Source organism: Danio rerio, chromosome 5 (genome assembly GCF_049306965.1).
Source record: "Danio rerio strain Tuebingen ecotype United States chromosome 5, GRCz12tu, whole genome shotgun sequence".
Taxonomy (NCBI): Eukaryota; Metazoa; Chordata; class Actinopteri; order Cypriniformes; family Danionidae; genus Danio; species Danio rerio.
In genome coordinates this window covers 642501-661181 of record NC_133180.1, presented here as the reverse complement: position 1 = coordinate 661181, position 18681 = coordinate 642501, and the positions used below count along the sequence as shown (strand labels likewise).

The 18681-nt window shown below is 42.0% G+C and overlaps 1 protein-coding gene across 1 annotated transcript; it reads left to right on the top strand.

Annotated features, from left to right (window-relative positions):
* The first annotated feature begins 523 nt into the window (after window positions 1-523).
* Window positions 524-17890, top strand: LOC141385722 (uncharacterized). Its single transcript, XM_073951756.1, has 2 exons — window positions 524-599; window positions 14491-17890. Exon 2 carries the CDS (start codon window positions 14936-14938, stop codon window positions 17831-17833), a length of 2898 nt encoding a protein of 965 aa, XP_073807857.1. The 5' UTR covers window positions 524-599; window positions 14491-14935; the 3' UTR covers window positions 17834-17890.
* The last annotated feature ends 791 nt before the right edge of the window (window positions 17891-18681 follow it).

The window sequence follows — 18681 nt, the reverse complement described above, 5'->3', positions numbered from 1 at the left end:
AGGAGCAGAGCATCAGGCGTTAAAAGCATTTATTTGTGATTATTTTCTCAAGCTTTAACAAAACATTTTGTACAATCAAGGTTGTAATTTCTTCCCACTTGTTTCAACCTTCCTGCTGAAATGAATGAGCGAACAATTCAAATACAAAAGGAACAGATAAAAATACAATAATACATGCATAAATAAAATAATAATAATAATTTTATAATAAAATAAAAAATAAAATTTACAGTGTTGTGTAGATTTACAGTTTTACAATATCAAATGTGAAAATATATGAAATAAATAACCGCCTACAGTACATGATAATACACATCAATATCTGACACATTTATAGTGGCCTACAGAAATATGAAACCAAACCATACTGGTGATCACAGATAAAGCTGTTTGCACAGATTTCTTCATATAAATCAGATGAAGGAGGAGAGAGTCTTCCTCTTTTATCTGTTAACAAATCTATCTAACAAATGTGATGTTATTTAATGTTGTGATCCTAACAAATCTAACAAATTTAATCTGATTATGTTCTTAAACTTGTCTTTTTTATTCTTGTTGATGTAGAGCACTTTGAATTGCCACTGTGTATGAAATGTGCTGTATAAATGAACTTGCCTTGCCTTTTCTAAATATGTGCTCATGAATTTGGACAGATCCTTTCATTAAATATTGAATTTTCTCTCAGTCAGATCACACATCCACAGTGAAGCTTCAGCTGCTGATTTCCACTCCAGTAGTTTTCTTCTCCTTGCTAACAAAGTAGTGAAGGCGAATCCATTTCTCCCTTGTTTGTCAGTGACACCCTGTGTTCTGGTATGGCAGAGATAGCTAACTCAACACCAGGTTTATCTCTAAATAAAGGCGTCATTTAATGTTTTAAGTGTTTGTGTCTAATAGACACTCAACTACTGTCAAGCCCAGAACTCATGGAAGAAGTCTGCCTTGTCACTTCTACATCGATCACGCACCTTATCAATAGGAGGACATGTTTATGAGAGCGAGGCAGTGGCACAGTAGGTAGAAGAAGGTCGCTGGTTCGAGCCTCGGCTCAGTTGGTGTTTCTGTGTGGAGTTTGCATGTTCTCCCCGTGTTGGTGTGGGTGTTCCCTGTGTGCTCCGGTTTCCCCCACAGTCCAAACACATGTGGTACAGGTGAATTGGGTAGGCTAAATTGTCCGTAGTGTATGAGTGTGTGTGTGTGTGTGTGGGTGGATGTTTCCCAGAGATGTGTTGCAGCTGGAAGGGCATCCGCTGCGTAAAAACTTGCTGGACAAGTTGGCGGTTCATTCTGCTGTGGCGACCCCGGATTAATAAAGGGACTAAGCCGACAAGAAAATGAATGTTTATGAGAGTCCACATATTGTGTAGTCTGCTCCATGAGTGATGTTAAACTGTATGAGATTGAGGCGTGCGCAGGAACTGGATCCATTTACTCTACTTTACTAAATTACGTTGCAACAGACCCAACAAGAACATAAAAAACATCAGTGTACGAACAGTATAAGATCCTAACATGATAAATAAGCTTTTATAATTCCATAAAAATATAGTTATATAAGATATAACCTATTTTTAAACATTTCTGAAGAGAATAACTTAATTCTTGAATACCTATTTCACCATTTGTTGTAATATTAACAATATATGCATGTTTAACTAATTTATTATTTAACACTAGCTGTCAACAATGCTTAAGAAATGGTATTATTCAAAAGTCTTATAATGACAGGATAAAAGCTAGATATCCCCAATCCTCAGGCTTCTGTAACGCCTGCCTGATGGCATGAGGGTGAGCAGGCTATGGCCAGGGTGGGTTGGATCCCTTAAAATGCAATCAGAGCCTCTTCCCATATTTCATCAGGTATTTCAGTTCCAGTGTCCCCACTGTCCTCTAATTCAGTCAATATAAGCAGCATTTGGAGACGTAATGATCATGTGTAATGCTTTAGGAGCAGTAGGAGACTAGAATTGTATCCAGCGTTGAGGCAGGTGGTAGATCAGGAGAAGTTGAGCTGACTTGGACAGTGGTGTCGGGCTTGGAAATAATAGGTTGGAATGAGCCAATTGACATTTTTTAAGGAGGTCAATAAAACTAGCGAGGGTGTTGTCTATATAGAAGTCCCAAGCCTGCCTTCTGCCACTGAACATATGTGAAATCTAGATTACCTGGAGGACACATAAAGGGTTTAGCATAGAGCAATCAGTCACTTATGCTTCTGTCTAAACTGGGACCATATCATGAGTGTAGAGCGTACGACAGGGCTCGAAGAGTAATTAGACGGAGAGAGTGGTAACTTGAAAAGTGATGCAGGAATGCAGGTATGTGCTTCAGCTTTACACCAGTCAACCTCTGAGGTGCGTCAGTCTTTTTTAGAGAGGCTGAATCAACATGTAAAGCGAGAGCAGCGCATGCTGATCTTCATAAACTCTTCACTTTAAGGACAGATCACGTTGGAGCGTTGGAGTTTCTTCTTGGTTGTTTCAGTTGTTAGATTCGTTTAAAGAGCCTCTTTCTAATTCATTTAGGCTATTATAATGTCTAAAGGAGACGTCTGACTTTACCATTACAGATTTCTGATGCATCACACTCTCTGATGGACATTACCTCACATTATGACAGGTTTAAGGACAGGTCTGGTGCTGTGGAGAGGATCTGGATGTATTTAGGAGCTGTAGCGAGGCGGTTAACATCTTGCAGAATAAGCGTGGCATCATCAGCCAACTGACTGATGAGTGTTTGTTTGACGGCTGTAGGAATACCATGAAGAGCTGCAGTCTGAGCTGTGTGTGTCCGTCTGTACGTGTATTACTGCGCTTCACACACCACTGCTGTGGGTTATTATGGGCTGGAGTTCAGGACGTGGAGTTTTGGAGGAGCTGGGAGTGTGTGTGTCTCTCTGCTGGAATGATTCATCAGTGAGTGTGAGTGTGTGTGTGTGTGCGCGAGTGTGAATGATGAGTGTTCATGCGCTCCACTGAGTGTTTTGTAAATGTCAGTGATCAGTGACTGTGTGTGTGTTCGTGTGTGTCCTGTGGCCAGATTAACCCATGTCCATCTGAAGAATCGTTCTGTTGTATGTGCGTGCGTGTGTGTGTGTGTGTGTGTCTGTAACTGTGCTGAATCTGTGGACATTGGCTGATTCTCAATTCCAAGAGAAAGGACTCATGTTCTTGTGGAGAGCGGTCTTACCAAGTTACCTCAGAAGAACAAACTCTAGAGAACAGAGGAAGTGTCCTGTGAGGAATGAGATGCTGCACTCTTCCCTGGTTTTTCCTTCTGGTCACATGACCTTCATGCGTTTTTACAGGAAATTATCTAAACATTACAGCATTCATACAGCAATTTACTGTTCTCCTCTTTTCAATATATACTCTGCATAAAGACTTTACAGATATACTGTACACAGTACAAATAGCACAGAATAGAACAGGAATTACAGCAAATAAACACCTTTAATGTGTTTATTCCTTTATTAAGATGTTCATGGCAGGCCCAGCTCCAGCTGGAAACTAGGGTAGGCCATGTGACGTTCCATATGTTAAAACTCTAAACTCGATACACAACACTCAACACTTGATACTTGACACTTAATACTCTAAACTCGATACACAACACTCGACACTTGATACTCGACACTTAATACTCTAAACTCGATACACAACACTCGACACTTGATACTCGACACTTAATACTCTAAACTCGATACACAACACTTGATACTTGACACTTAATACTCAACACTTGATACTTGACATTTGTCACTTGACACATGATGCTCAACAATTGATACTCAATACTCAACACTCAATACTCAACACTCAATACTCGACACTCAATACTCGGCACTCAATACTCAGTACTCGACACTTGATACTCAGTACTCGATACTTGATACTCAGTACTTCACACTCGATACTCAGTACTCAATACTTGATACTCAGTACTCGACACTTGATACTCAGTACTCGATATTTGATACTCAGTACTCTACTTGATACTCAGTACTCGATATTTGATACTCAGTACTCTACTTGATACTCAGTACTTCACAATCGATACTCAGTACTCAATACTCAATACTCAATACTTGATACTCAGTACTCAACACTTGATACTCAGTACTCGACACTTGATACTCAGTACTCTACTTGATACTCAGTACTCAACACTTGATACTCAGTACTTCACACTCGATACTCAGTACTCAGTACTCGACACTTGATACTCAGTACTCAATACTTGATACTCAGTACTCGACACTTGATACTCAGTACTCTACTTGATACTCAGTACTCAACACTTGATACTCAGTACTTCACACTCGATACTCAGTACTCAATACTCAGTACTCAGTACTCTACACTTGATACTCAGTACTCAATACTTGATACTCAGTACTTCACACTCGATACTCAGTACTCAATACTCAGTACTCAACACTTGATACTCAGTACTCAACATCTGATACTCAGTACGATACTCAGTACTCGATACTCAGTACTCAATACTTGATACTCAGTACTTAATACTCAGTACTCAACACTTGATACTCAGTACTCGACACTTGATACTCAGTACTCTACACTTGATACTCAGTACTCGACACTTGATACTCAGTACTCAACACTTGACACTCAGTACTCGACACTTGATACTCAATACTCAATACTCAGTACTCGATACTCAGTACTTGATATTTGATACTCAGTACTTCACACTCGATACTCAGTACTCGATACTCAGTACTCGACACTTGATACTCAGTACTCGATACTTGATACTCAGTACTCGACACTTGATACTCAGTACTCGATACTTGATACTCAGTACTCAACACTTGATACTCAGTACTCGACACATGATACTCAGTACTCGATACTTGATACTCAGTACTCGATACTTGATACTCAGTACTCGATACTTGATACTCAGTACTCGATACTTGATACTCAGTACTCGATACTTGATACTCGATACTTGATACTCAGTACTCGATGCTCAGTACTTGATACTCAGTACTTCACACTCGATACTCAGTACTCAATACTCAGTACTCAATACTTGATACTCACTACTCGACACTTGATACTCAGTACTCGATACTTGTTACTCAGTGCTCGATACTTGATACTCAGTACTCGATACTCAATACTTGATACTTGTTACTCACTGCTCGATACTTGATACTCAGTACTCGATACTTGAATCTCAGTACTCGATACTTGATACTCTGTACTTGACACTTGATACTCAGTACTCGGTACTCAGTACTCGATACTCAGTACTCAGTACTCGATACTCAGTACTTGATACTCGACACTCAGAACTCGACACTGTGTTTTGTTTTCTTTCTCTGCATGTTGATAAATATTGCTTTAACTCTTCTGTTAAAATGATTTTACAGTAAATGCTCTCTTGTTCACTCCAAAAGGTGGTGTTTATTGTAATCCAACATTGGGTCAAATATGGACAAACACAACCATTGGGTTAAAAAATGTAATATAAATTTACTAGAAAGCCACAGTTGGATCACATTTAACCCAAAATCAGACTAAAACATCCCAACATATTTAAAGTGCAGGATCTGTGTGAGAGTTCAGCCTGTAGATGTTCTTCAACACACACACACACACACACACACACACACACACCCTTTATTAATAAGACAGAGAGAGTGTGTGTGTGTGTGTGTGTGTGTGTGTGTGTGTGTGTGTGTGGATCACCAGGGCTCTGACGGCAGTACTGGCAGTAGCAAGCACTCTGATTGGCTGAGAGCTTTAGCGAGTGGGAGACTGACTCATCATAGGTGGGCTGAGCGAACACTGACGCAGAGAAAGAGAGAGAGAGACACACACACACACACACACATTCTCAGTGTTTCTGTCAGCATTTACTCTCATCATGTTTAATCCAGCAGTAGTTAAAACACCCGCTCAGTAAATTCAGATGTTCATTAGAATGTTCCTGCTGCTCTTTCCATGCTGCAGTTTTCTGTCACCACAGCGTTAATCTCAGACCGTCTCAGAACATCCATTCATTTAGTTGCCACAGCAGAATGAACCGCCAACTATTCCAGCATAAGTTTACCCTTCCAGCTGCAACCCAGCACTGGGAAACACCCAAACCAAGTCATTTACACACACTCATACACTACGGCCAGTTTAGTTGATCAGTTCCCCTATAGCGCATGTGTTTGGACTGTAGGGGAAACCGGAGCACCCGGAGGAAACCCACACCAACACGGGGAGAACATGCAAACTCCACACAGAAACACCAACTGACCCAGCTGAGGCTCGACCCAGCGACCTTCTTGCTGTGAGGCACCATGCCACTGTGTCTTTCTGAGAACAAAGAAGTTTAATGGGAAATAGATGAGTCCGCCAGTAATGAATGTCTGAGCTATCCATATCAGAGCAGTGTTCTTCTGTGAGGGAGTCAGTTCTGCTGCTGCTGCTGAGGTCACACTGCACTACCAATCCCACATCTGGACTGGCCATCTGTAGAAGAGTCTGAGTGTGTGTGTGTGTGTGTGTGTGTGTGTGTGTGTGTGTGTGTGTGTGTGTGTGTGTGTGGATGAAGCTGATCATTATAAGTGTGTGTGTGAAAGAGAGGGAAAGTGTGTGTGTGTGTGTGTGTGTGTGTGTGTGTGTGTGTGTGTGTGAGGACTGACGTCTGTGCTCCGGCTGATTCATTATCTGCATATGGAGCAGCATCTGCAGGTGTGCGTCACTGACCAGAGATCAGCCAGGGTCCGCACAGGGGGTCCGGGACCCATACACACCCCTGAGGGACAGCAGCGGGGTGTGTGTGGAGGAGGAACAGTGGAGGAGCTGTGTATATAGGCAGCATATACGCATAGTTCAGCTAAGCTCTGCGGTGTACAGTGTGCTTCTGTGATCTGCAGCTTTAATAATGATCAAATAATAAGCTAATATGAATATAATTTTGACCATTCATATAACTGAGTCATGATCACACTCAGCAGGAAAGCAGGATTACAGTCAATGATACACACGGCAAGTCTTCAAACACACACTCTTTCCTGTACAACAGGTGTTTGTGTTTATATTTATATATATATATATATATATATATATATATATATATATATATATATATATATATATATAAATGCTTAATGTAGGCTACCGCAGCACAGAGCAGCTGTCAGTCACTCACACTACACTGCTGCAATAGTAGATCACGACAACACACAGTAAAGGAAACAGCGCTGTGACTCTGAGTTGTACTATAGTAAAGTGTGTTGTACTGTGTATATTATAGCATCTACAACTCTGGTAATGAGTGCTCCAGCATACTGTAGTATAGTGAACTGATCAACTGTACTGAATACTGTAGTGTACTCTAGTGTTTACTGCAGTAAACTGTGGTGTATTGCAGTATAATCTACCTACTGTATTGGCTCATTTGTTTGTAGTTTTGTAATTACTATAGTTGTTGTGTTACCATAGCAACAGTAGAATCACCACAACAGATCAATTACTGTAGTTGTTGTGTTACCATAGCAACTGTAGAATCACCACAACAGATCAATTACTGTAGTTGTTGTGTTACCATAGCAACTGTAGAATCGCCACAACAGATCAATTACTGTAGTTGTTGTGTTACCATAGCGACTGTAGAATCACCACAACAGATCAATTAGTGTAATTGTGTTTCCTGAACAAGGTTTGGTTATCAGTCAAAAACATCCACAACAATTATTGTGTGTGTGTGTGTGTGTGTGTGTGTGTGTGTGTGTGTGTGTGTGTGTGTGTGTGTGTGAGTGTGTGTGTAAATCTTGCTCAGTGTCTCTCAGCACATGCTGAATATCTGAGTAATGTGGTGTTTTCTGCTGTTAATGGCGGGCCTGTAGCGACTCCTGACATTCAGCAGATAAAGCTGTTCTGGAATGTGTGTGTGTGTGTGTATGTGTGTGTGTCGTGAGCGCGCGCTGAAGGTCACCTGCTGTCACCTGCCTGCTCTTCATTAGCGGACACGCGCGCGGTCGCCCTGCAGGCCTCATTATGTGCATTAACCTTTAGTTTTAAAGCAGGACTGTCGTGTTGTTTAGTGTCCAGCCTGCAGGAGCGCAGCGCACACACACACACACACACACACACACACACACGGCTGCTGCTGCAACAGTTGATTACTCTCACATCAACATGTTTCATCCTCATCATCGTGGTTTAGAAACGTCAGACGGCTTCATTACTCAAGCGATTCTGTTGAACACAGCTCTATGAAGATATCAGGAGAACACACAAGCACACACACACACACACACACACACACACACACACACACACCTGATCTGGCATGATTTATCCAAACATTAGATGTTTCTGCTGAAAAATGCAGGTGTAAATCATTGGAGGAGCTCAGAATGCGTGTGTTTGTGTGTATTTGTGTGTGTGTGTATTTGTGTGCATACATGTGATTGTTTTTGTGTAAAGATATGTTTTTTGGGGTGTGTGTTTGCATTTGTATGTGTATATATGTGTGTGTAAATATGTGTATGTGTGTGTGTGTGTGTGTGTAAATATATGTGTGTGTGTGTGTGTGTGTGTGTGTGTGTGTGTGTGTGTGTGCAGAGGGCAGCAGTCAGAGGGCACTTCTCCTCCTGCTGTCCACTTCAGTCTCTGGGCTCCTCATCAGGTTAATGGTGTGTTTCTGCGCTCTGACTGACACACACACACACTCTGCGCTCTACATGACTGTGTAAAGTCAAGTTCCAGCGCTCGTGTTGTTTATTCCATCAGAATAAATCACACATAATCTGCTGTTGTGTTTCTCCACCATCACACACACACACACACACACACACACACACACACACACACACACACACACACACACACACACACACACACACACTCAGACACACACCGGAGTATCTGCAGATGTCTGAGAGAGGTTAAAGCAGACACTGTGATGTTTCTCCGCTGTGTGTGTGTGTGTGTGTGTGTGTGTGTGTGTGTGTGTGTGTGTGCTCCTCATTCCTCCTGTGGTGATTATTCACATCTATTATCATCTTCATCTCCAGCTGGAATAATCTGAGCATGTACACTGACCCAGAATCAGGAGAGACTGCAGTAAACATCACACACACACACACACACACACACACACACACACTGAATTAGGACTGTACTGCAGACACTGCAAACATCACACACATTCAGACCCATCAGCCTTCACACTCTTTTCTTTTCTGTCTCAGCCAACTTTTCTTTTTTAAATAATTATTTTTTTCTGAGTTTTCACTCTGTTATCCTCATCTCTGTTATCATCAACTCTGTTACCCGTCAACTCTGCTATCCTCATCTCTGTTATCGTCAACTCTGTTATCGTCAACTCTGTTATCGTCAACCCTGTTACCCGTCAACTCTGCTATCCTCATCTCTGTTATCGTCAACTCTGTTATCGTCAACTCTGTTATCGTCAACCCTGTTACCCGTCAACTCTGCTATCCTCATCTCTGTTATCGTCAACTCTGTTATCGTCAACTCTGTTATCGTCAACCCTGTTACCCGTCAACTCTGTTATCGTCAACTCTGTTATCGTCAACTCTGTTATCGTCAACTCTGTTATCGTCAACTCTGTTATCATCAACTCTGTTATCGTCAACTCTGTTATCGTCATCTCTGTTATCCTCATCTCTGTTATCGTCAACTCTGTTATCGTCATCTCTGTTATCCTCAACTCTGTTATCGTCAACTCTGTTATCATCAACTCTGTTATCGTCATCTCTGTTATCCTCATCTCTGTTATCGTCAACTCTGTTATCGTCAACTCTGTTATCGTCAACTCTGTTATCGTCAACTCTGTTATCGTCATCTCTGTTATCATCAACTCTGTTATCGTCATCTCTGTTATCCTCATCTCTGTTATCGTCAACTCTGTTATCGTCATCTCTGTTATCCTCATCTCTGTTATCGTCAACTCTGTTATCGTCATCTCTGTTATCCTCAACTCTGTTATCGTCATCTCTGTTATCGTCAACCCTGTTACCCGTCAACTCTGTTATCGTCAACTCTGTTATCGTCAACTCTGTTATCGTCAACTCTGTTATCGTCAACTCTGTTACCGTCATCTCTGTTATCGTCAACTCTGTTATCGTCAACTCTGTTACCGTCAACTCTGTTATCCTCATCTCTGTTATCGTCAACTCTGTTATCCTCATCTCTGTTATCGTCAACTCTGTTATCGTCAACTCTGTTATTGTCAACTCTGTTATCGTCAACTCTGTTATCATCAACTCTGTTATCCTCATCTCTGTTATCGTCAACTCTGTTATCGTCAACTCTGTTATCGTCAACTCTGTTATCGTCAACTCTGTTACCGTCAACTCTGTTATCCTCATCTCTGTTATCGTCAACTCTGTTATCGTCAACTCTGTTATCGTCAACTCTGTTACCGTCAACTCTGTTATCCTCATCTCTGTTATCGTCAACTCTGTTATCGTCAACTCTGTTATCGTCAACTCTGTTATCGTCAACTCTGTTATCGTCAACTCTGTTACCGTCATCTCTGTTATCGTCAACTCTGTTATCGTCAACTCTGTTATCGTCAACTCTGTTATCGTCAACTCTGTTATCGTCAACTCTGTTACCCGTCATCTCTGTTATCGTCAACTCTGTCATTGTCGACTCTGTTACAGTTTAAGAAGTTGAACAGCAATTATTACCAGATTCAGATGTTCTCTGGCACATTTCAGCGTCTTACATTAGTTTCCATCAATAACGGCTCAGTTTACTGTAAATGATTCATTTGTTGTTTATAACTCCCGCTTGAGGGAGATGAGAGGTAAATGACTGAGATGTTCCTCAGTTCCAGAATGACTCTTACAGATATTAGATATCGGCAGGGTGGAGATTAGATCTTTATTCCCAGTTTGTGTGCAGCTCTTAAATATATTTCAGCACACATTGAGAATAAACAGAACTGTGCAGATGAGGATGTGTGTGCGCGTGTGCGTGTGTGTGTGTGTCTATGTGTGAGTGGTGAATAAAGCAGAATGTGCTGCTCTATTGTGTGCGCATGTGTGTGTGTGTGTGTGTAAGTGCTATATAAAGCAGATTGCACTGCTCTATTGTGTGTGTTTGTGTGAGAGTTTGTGTGCGAGTTTGTGTGCAATGAATAAAGCAGAACATGCTGCTGTATTGTGTGTGTGTGTGTGTGTGTATGTGTGTGTGTGAGAGCGCTGATGGCAGGCTGAGAGTTTGTGCGCTCCTGAGACAGATGGTCCTCAGAGACTCTGATAACAGGACAGCAGGTCAGACCCGACAGCGCCGGCCAACTCAACATGTGTGTTTATCTGTCATATCCAAATGTCATATTCAAGTGCTGGAGGATTATTACACAGAATCTGCTGCTGTCCACGTCAGCAGGAAAACACGACCACACACACACACACACACACACACAGATCTGCTGCTCAGGACATCAGATGAGGAGCTACTGACCGCTATAGAGCCGCCGTGGTCTCCAGCACTGTTACTGAATACGCTGTTGAGCACAGATACACATTCACACAAACTCTTTCTAATGGCCCGTTTCCTCTGACTGGTATGGTATGGGTCACCTTGATCAGGCTTGTGTTTCCGTTGCTACCATTGGTAAGTTTCAGTCATCGTCATTCTTGCTGGAGGAAATGTCTAGAGTGAAGCTGTACGGGTCACACACACATCAAATGAGCAGCACTTCTCACAACACAGACGCTTTACACACATCAATATTCAATTTAATTCCCCTTTATAAACGAGATGCAGAAACCTGTGTGGAGCACATTGAACTGGGAGAGTGTGTCTGAGCCTCGGACGTTATCAGGAAGGCTATTCCAGAGTGTAGGAGCCATAAAGGAGAAGGCTCGACCTCCTTTACTTTTAGATAAACAGGAGCTCGATTATTAAGAGCTTTATAGGTGAGAAGCAATATTTTAAATTCAATATAAAACTGAACAGGCAGCCAGTGTAAGGAGGATAGAATTGGGGTGATATGATCATATCTTCTAGAGCTGGGGTGCATTTCCCGAACAACGACGTAACTCACGGCTCACGTAACTCATCATAGTACGATGCATCATTTGGAAAAAGAACTATGTAGTGACAAGTTTCCCAAAACCCGTAGTTTCTCTGTCGCAGATCCATTGTTTGAACCATGTTATTTATAACTTAAAACGCCCAATGACGCTCTAAACAGGGCGGAGGAGCTACTTATTTACAAAAGAACCCCATCATTTCCTTGTGCAAATGATATTGTTTTACACGCACATGCATTTAAAAAAAATCCAATATTAGTTTAGGTAAAAACACGCACTCGCTCTCCATATTAACTGAACTATATGTAAATGCCACAAATAGAGCCTGTGTTTCCTTTACTGATATTATTGAGAATATGACACATCCTATTCTAAAACAAATCACTTACAAAAGCTAACACCTATTCTAATATCAGATATAAATCATGTAAATAAATCAATAATGAGGAGATTTATTATAAAATTATATTTAATGTTTATTAATTATTAGGAAAAAAATCTAATTTAATAATAATATTAATAATACTAATGATGATCATAAGGATGATGATGATTATTTTTATTTTTATGTACTAGAATTGAAAAAAATCGATTTAATAATAATATAAATAGTGATAATGATGATAATTAATATTATTATTATTAAGTAGGGTATTGTTTATCTATTTTTTTTTTATTCTAATTTTACAATTTGACACATGTAAAACCACTGCAGAATGTTCTACCCAGCAGGCCCATGTCAAATACAGTACAGATACTTAATAAATAACCTACTTTAAATGAAAAGAATTAACGTATGCTTTTTGTTTTCACAAGCTTTGGAGACGTAACATAAACTCTGCTTGTAAATAACAGCTCACCTATAGCTTTCGCCATGAGGCTGTGTTCAAAATGACATCAATGTGTTCAAAGTGCACTGTGAAGGGAGCACAATAGTCAACATGAAGATCGCTAAAACTGAACTGTAGAAATAGTTTGAAAGCGAATTACAGCTTTTTTTATTTTTAATAATTCCAGCTTTGAATGTTGGAATGTTCTAAACGAATAGGCCATAGGGGGGATAAGTGGGATTAGAACACGGCCAGAAACTACGTTTCTAACTACAGCTCCAGAGCTGTAGTTGTGAGTGCTCAAGTTTGCGACGCAGTTTGCGAATGTTCGTTGAAGCGACGGATTTGGGGAAACGGTAAATCAACAATATATGTTGGTAACGACGAAACTTGCCACCTTGTTTAGCTAACGATGGTTTTGGGAAACGCACCCCAGGTAAGAACTCTGGCAGCTGAAGTTGATTATTAGAGGATGCTGGGCAGCCAGCGAACAGAGCATTACAGTAATCCAGCCTAGAGCTCATAAAAGCATGGACTAGCTTTTCTGCATCTGAGATGGATAGCATACTTTGTAACTCAGCGATATTTCTCAGAGGAAAGAAGGCAGTTTTTGTGACATGGGATGTATGATTTCTAAAGGTTAAATTGCTGTCTAATATGACACCCAGATCTTTTATAGAAGCGCTAACGCCAATTACAGATAAACTACACACAGCAGACATTTAGTCCTTATTTGGGTTCATAAACAACACTACATACAGTCCACAGTCAGAGCAGACCTCTCATGTGTGTGTGTGTGTAGTCTGTTCACAGCAGATGCAGCACGCGCGGATAAATTGCACTGTTCGCATGTAAATAGACGCGTGAACATTTTCAGTTCACTCGCTTCAAATTCACTGAGCAATAGATGCGGATTCGCATGATGGGCAGGGCTTCTGTCTGTCTGGTGACTCTACGAAAGTGGACGAAAGTACAGACTGAGGCAGGGGGTGGTGGATGGGGTGTCGCCTAGGTCGCCTCTATGGATGCGCCGGCCCTAAGAGGATGCACCTAAAGTGACAAGCGTGTGTGTGGATTCCTTCACCATTACAATAATAGAATGGTACTGAGGTTGTTAGTAGTTAGTAGAACTAAATCTGCTTCACACTGTGTATGGAATAAACACATTTCAGGAGCGGCAGACTGATGGTAATGGTGAAGGAATCCACACACACACACACACACGCCGGTCACTTCAGCTCAGAACAACATCCAGCCAGCAGCTCCCCATCAGACAGAGTGATGTAGTCATCCAGCTTCACTCTCTGTACCGCTGCAGTGTGTGTCTGAATAATGATGAGTGCTTTACTAAAGCTCAGGTCTGATGATCATCAGTAGTGTTGTTGTTGTTGTTGTTGTTGTTGTTGTTGTTGTTGTTGTTGAGGAGTTTGCTGTGGTTGTTCAGTGTTTACTCTTCACCATTGCTCACACTGTAACACTGTACTAATCAAGTTTCAGAGTCTCTTGAACACTTCTTCTTCTTCTTCTTCTTCTTCTTAGTCCCGTTTGGTTGTGGGTCGGTGCTTTGGAACAAGCCATTGTAGACTAGAACAGCAGCCTGTAAGTACATTTAAGATTTGTTTCAGTTGTTGTGTATGGTTTGAGGACTTGTTTCCAGCTGTTTGTGTAAAGTTGTAGGACATTTAAAACTTGCTTTCAGTTGTGTATAATACTAGAAGTTGTTTAGCCACTGTTTCCTTGGTTACTATAAGAGCTTGTGTAGCGAACGCAGACGCGGTTCGCGTCGTCCGCCTCAGTTTCGGCCCTTGTTTTGACTCTCGAGGCGTGTCCAGCTGAATTCAATCAGCTAGTGCTTTGGGGTTATATAAACAACTAGTTCACCGCGGCAGCGGTCGCGGCAGCCTCGTGTGAAGACCGCCTCGTGTGAAGACCGACGAGGGTAAAGACCATCGACTCTACCTGCGCGACTCCACCGAGCAAAGACACCGACAAAGCACTTGAGTACTTTACTGTATTGTTTTACTTTACACTTATTTTTTGTTGTCAGTGTACTTTTATTATGTGTTTTCTAATTCCTGTTGTTACTAACACTCGCAAAACACGGGAGGTGCGCTGCAGGCGTAATCCTCACAACCTTCGTTCAATACATGTATCTACTATTTCACAACTCTCTCTCTCCGTGGGCCTCTGGAACTGTCAATCAGCTGTTAACAAGGCTGATTTTATTACCTCCATAGCTACATATTCTGACTATAATCTCATGGCTCTAACTGAGACCTGGTTGAGGCCGGAGGACACTGCTACACATGCTACTCTTTCTGCTAATTTCTCTTTTTCCCACACTCCTCGTCAGACAGGGAGAGGGGGTGGGACTGGACTACTAATTTCCAAAGAATGGAAATTTACTCTGATACCGTCCCTGCCAACAATCAGCTCCTTTGAATTCCATGCAGTCACCATTATCCACCCCTTCTACATAAATGTGGTTGTCATCTACCGCCCACCAGGTAAATTAGGTCACTTCCTAGATGAACTGGATGTTCTTCTCTCATCTTTTTCTAATTTTGCCACTCCCTTATTGGTGCTAGGTGACTTCAACATTTACGTTGACAAACCGCAAGCTGCAGACTTTCAGACTTTGCTTGCCTCTTTTGACCTAAAAAGAGCACCTACTTCTGCTACCCACAAATCAGGTAATCAGCTAGACCTTATTTACACACGACACTGCTTCACTGATCAAACAATAGTAACTCCACTACAAATATCTGATCATTTCCTTCTGTCTCTCAACATCCACATTACTCCAGAGCCGCCACACACTCCAACACTGGTTACCTTTCGCAGAAACCTACGATCTCTCTCACCCAATAGACTATCCACCATTGTTTCAGACTCTCTTCCTCCATCTCGCAAACTCACTGCACTTGATTCGAACAGTGCCACTAATACACTCTGCTCCACACTAGCATCATGTCTAGACCGATTATGTCCTCTTGCATCCAGGCCAGCCCGTGCCAGTCCTCCTGCACCCTGGCTCTCGGATGCTCTCCGTGAGCATCGCTCAAAACTTCGGGCTGCAGAGAGAATTTGGCGGAAAACTAAAAATCCTGCACATCTCTTAACATACCAAACTCTTCTGTCCTCTTTCTCAGCTGAGGTTACTTCTGCAAAGCAGACGTATTACCGTCTGAAAATCAACAATGCCACTAATCCTCGCCTACTTTTTAAAACATTTTCCTCCCTCCTCTATCCTCCTCCTCCACCCGCATCCTCCACACTTACTACTGATGACTTTGCTACATTCTTCTGCACCAAAACTGCAAAAATCAGTGCTCAATTTGCTGCACCTACAACAAACACGCAAGATACAACACCAACACCACACACACTCACCTCTTTTTCTCAGCTCTCTGAGTCTGAGGTGTCCAAACTTGTGCTATCTAGCCATGCAACCACCTGTCCACTCGATCCCATTCCCTCTCATCTCTTGCAAGCCATCTCTCCTGCAGTCATACCAACACTGACTCACATAATTAACACATCTCTTGACTCTGGTTTATTCCCCACTACATTTAAGCAGGCTAGGGTAACCCCACTGCTAAAGAAACCCAACCTGGACCATACGCTACTTGAAAACTACAGACCAGTATCCCTGCTTCCATTCATGGCCAAGATTCTGGAGAAAGTAGTGTTCAATCAAGTCCTGGACTTTCTTACTCAAAACAATCTCATGGACAACAAGCAATCCGGCTTTAAGAAAGGCCACTCAACTGAGACTGCCCTGCTCTCGGTCGTGGAGGATCTCAGACTGGCTAAAGCAGACTCTAAATCATCAGTCCTCATTTTGCTGGACTTGTCAGCTGCTTTTGACACTGTCAACCACCAGATCCTGCTATCTACGCTTGAGTCACTGGGCGTTGCGGGCACTGTTATACAATGGTTCAGATCTTACCTCTCTGACAGGTCATTCAGGGTGTCTTGGAGGGGAGAGGTGTCCAACCTACAGCATCTAAACACTGGGGTACCTCAAGGCTCTGTTCTTGGGCCACTTCTCTTCTCCATCTACACATCATCTCTAGGACCAGTCATCCAGAGACATGGATTCTCCTACCACTGCTATGCTGATGACACCCAGCTATACCTCTCTTTTCATCCTGATGATCCCTCGGTCCCAGCTCGTATCTCAGCCTGCCTGTTGGATATTTCACACTGGATGAAAGATCATCATCTTCAGCTGAACCTCGCAAAAACGGAAATGCTTGTAGTTTCTGCCAACCCGACTCTACACCATAACTTTTCAATCCAGATGGATGGGGCAACCATTACTACATCCAAAATGGTGAAAAGCCTTGGAGTAACGATTGATGACCAACTAAACTTCTCTGACCACATTTCTAGAACTGCTCGATCGTGCAGATTTGCACTCTATAACATCAGAAAGATCCGACCCTTCTTATCTGAACATGCAGCTCAACTCCTTGTTCAAGCTCTTGTTCTCTCCAAACTGGATTACTGCAACTCTCTACTAGCTGGGCTTCCAGCTAACTCTATCAAGCCTCTTCAACTGCTCCAGAATGCAGCAGCACGAGTGGTCTTCAATGAACCTAAACGAGCACATGTCACTCCGCTGCTAGTCCGTTTGCACTGGCTGCCAGTTGATGCTCGCATCAAATTCAAAACTCTGATGTTTGCCTACAAAGTGACTTCTGGCCTAGCACCTTCTTATCTGCACTCACTTCTGCAGATCTATGTGCCCTCCAGAAACTTGCGTTCTGTGAATGAACGTCGCCTCGTGGTTCCATCCCAAAGAGGGAAAAAATCACTTTCGCGAACGCTCACGCTCAATCTGCCCAGTTGGTGGAATGAACTCCCTAACTGCATCAGAACAGCAGAGTCACTCGCTATTTTCAAGAAACGACTAAAAACTCAACTATTTAGTCTCCACTTCACTTCCTAATCTGCAATTGCCTCTTTGAATATCACACTAATTGTACAAAAAAAAAAAAAAAAAAAAAAAAAACTACTAACACTTCCCTTCTTAGACTTTACAGACCTGAAACTTGCCTTTAGTACTTATTCATTGTTGCTCTTAGTTGTGTAAATTGCTTCCTTGTCCTCATTTGTAAGTCGCTTTGGATAAAAGCGTCTGCTAAATGACTAAATGTAAATGTAAATGTACTTGTCCATATGATAACGACTTTTTTACACATTCCCCCGGCCTGTCGTCTGGGCCTGTCAGTCTCTTGAACACTTCTGTTTGTTTCATGATGGAGAGAGCAGTATTCTGTTTAAACAGTTTTGACTATTAAAACTATTTGCCTTAGTAATGTTGCTCAATTAAGTGTTAAATAAATCCTAATATTCCTAAATGTGCTGATAAAAATATTCAATAATGACCCATATCGACTGATAACAACATGACATCGTGATCATTGTTTTGCAATATCGCTCAGCTCTAGGTGTGATGTCTCGGCTGTGTTTAATCATGGCGCTTCCTTTCTTTTCATTCTGGCTAGTGCACGAGTGAGTGACACTTCTCTGTAAACCAATAGCGTTCAGCTGCACGTCTAGCTCCGCCTTCTGGGACCCTTTTGTTTTGCTAGATACCCATTGCAAATGTAACCCCACTGGTTCTACACCACCCAACCCGCTCCGAGCTGGTATTGAACCGGCGACCTTCCGCATGGGAGTCGGCTGCTCTACCAAGGAGGCTAAAGACCATGACCTCTAGAGTCTGTCGCTAGAGCACCTTTAGAGGTCAGAGGAGTGAGGTTTACCTGCACAGCACACACTAGCTGGCCCCGT